Source organism: Aplysia californica, unplaced genomic scaffold (assembly GCF_000002075.1).
Source record: "Aplysia californica isolate F4 #8 unplaced genomic scaffold, AplCal3.0 scaffold00597, whole genome shotgun sequence".
NCBI classification, from domain to species: Eukaryota; Metazoa; Mollusca; class Gastropoda; order Aplysiida; family Aplysiidae; genus Aplysia; species Aplysia californica.
In genome coordinates this window covers 83,975-85,408 of record NW_004797867.1, presented here as the reverse complement: position 1 = coordinate 85,408, position 1,434 = coordinate 83,975, and the positions used below count along the sequence as shown (strand labels likewise).

At 40.2% G+C, this 1,434-nt stretch overlaps 1 protein-coding gene across 1 annotated transcript in view; it reads right to left on the bottom strand.

The window, feature by feature from the left end:
- Window positions 1–958, bottom strand: part of LOC101863538 (putative ferric-chelate reductase 1 homolog) — a gene marked incomplete in the record, with an annotated part of 30,982 nt that extends 30,024 nt beyond the window's left edge. The window contains 1 exon segment of the mRNA XM_013087520.2: window positions 738–958. Within this exon segment, the coding sequence (XP_012942974.1) occupies window positions 738–810 (73 nt within the window).
- Between the last annotated feature and the right edge of the window lie 476 nt (window positions 959–1,434).

Genomic DNA, 1,434 nt, shown 5'->3' with positions numbered 1-1,434 from the left:
CCCCTTCCAAAAAAACCAAACAAAAACAAACAACAAACAAAATTTTAAAAAAAAGAAAAAAAAAACCCAGAAGAAAAATACATACAACATCTAGGGGTTAAAATACTAATCAATGAATCTTTGCAGGTGGCTGGAGGGTACATCTAGTAGGCCCTATTTTATTTTTTTCTATTTGACCCTCTGTAATTTCGGAATGTCTTTTTAATTCTTTTCCCGTTTTTCCCGACGCTATATAATCGCTGTTCCATATGCTAGTCTCCACTCAAACAACAAATAACTTTGGGTGTCTCGTGGCCCAGAGGTTAAAGTGTTCGCCTCTCATTCAAATATCCCGGGTTCGAATCCGGGTAGCGACCGAAAAATTTGCTTCTCTAAAATTCCACCCTTTCACCTTCTTTCCTGCTCTCTAGCAATATTCTGTCATCCCCTCACCTCTTTTGCCCCCTCCTGGTAGGGAAGATCTTCACCTAGCCGTCTTAGAAATGGGCTAAAAATCTCGGAGGTACCGTGTGCAAGTTGCGCACGTTAAAGATCCCTTGGTGATGTAAAATCGATAAGAGTAGGCTTCGGCCGCCACCCTGGCAAAATTCAAAATTTTCTACTAACTGAAAATGTTTAATGTGTCCCGCGCGCTCATATGACCCTATGCAGTTGCGAACGCCTTAAAACACTTACAAAAAACCCACACAAAAACCCACAACAAAAAACAAACAAACAAATAACTTTAACTGACTTACCCCACACAGCCAGCAGACAAAGCAGCAACATCTTGTTAGACAACACAGTCATCCTCATCAACGTCATCGTCATCAAGACTTCCACAACCACACAATAAAACTTTACACAAATTACAGACAATTCAGTTCGAGTCCACCTGACTCTGACCCGTCTCTGACATAAGCGCAGCCTGGGTGTGCGGGAGTATATATATGATATCGACGAGACCTGAAACCAGACAGTCTCGACTCGCTGTGACAGGGCCCACAAAATGGGAAGTGGACCAAACTCGTGCGGTTGCCGCCTCGAAAGATGTTCAACATCTGAATCAGCTGCGTAGTGAACCCGGCTAACCGGTTATTCAATTATTGTTAAGCTCGGAGGGTTTAATTACTGTTATGAACATGCTATTTTATTTATTTGTTCATTTATTTATTCATTTATTAATTTATCAAAGTATATATATTTGTGACATGACACGGTGGAATCATATTGGACATATTGAGCTATTGGTATCAACTTGAAGATTGCTAATTTTTCTTGCTTTTGATGAAAATAAACAGCCATCTATCTTGAATAGAAACCGAGATATTTGCTATTGAAGGGGGTGGGGCTCACATTGCGTCAGAGGTAAAATGTCTTCTAAAGCTTGGTGACTTTCAAAGCTTGAGTGCCCTTGGAAACTGTCAACTTGCATTCTTTAAAGGTTTTTTTTTT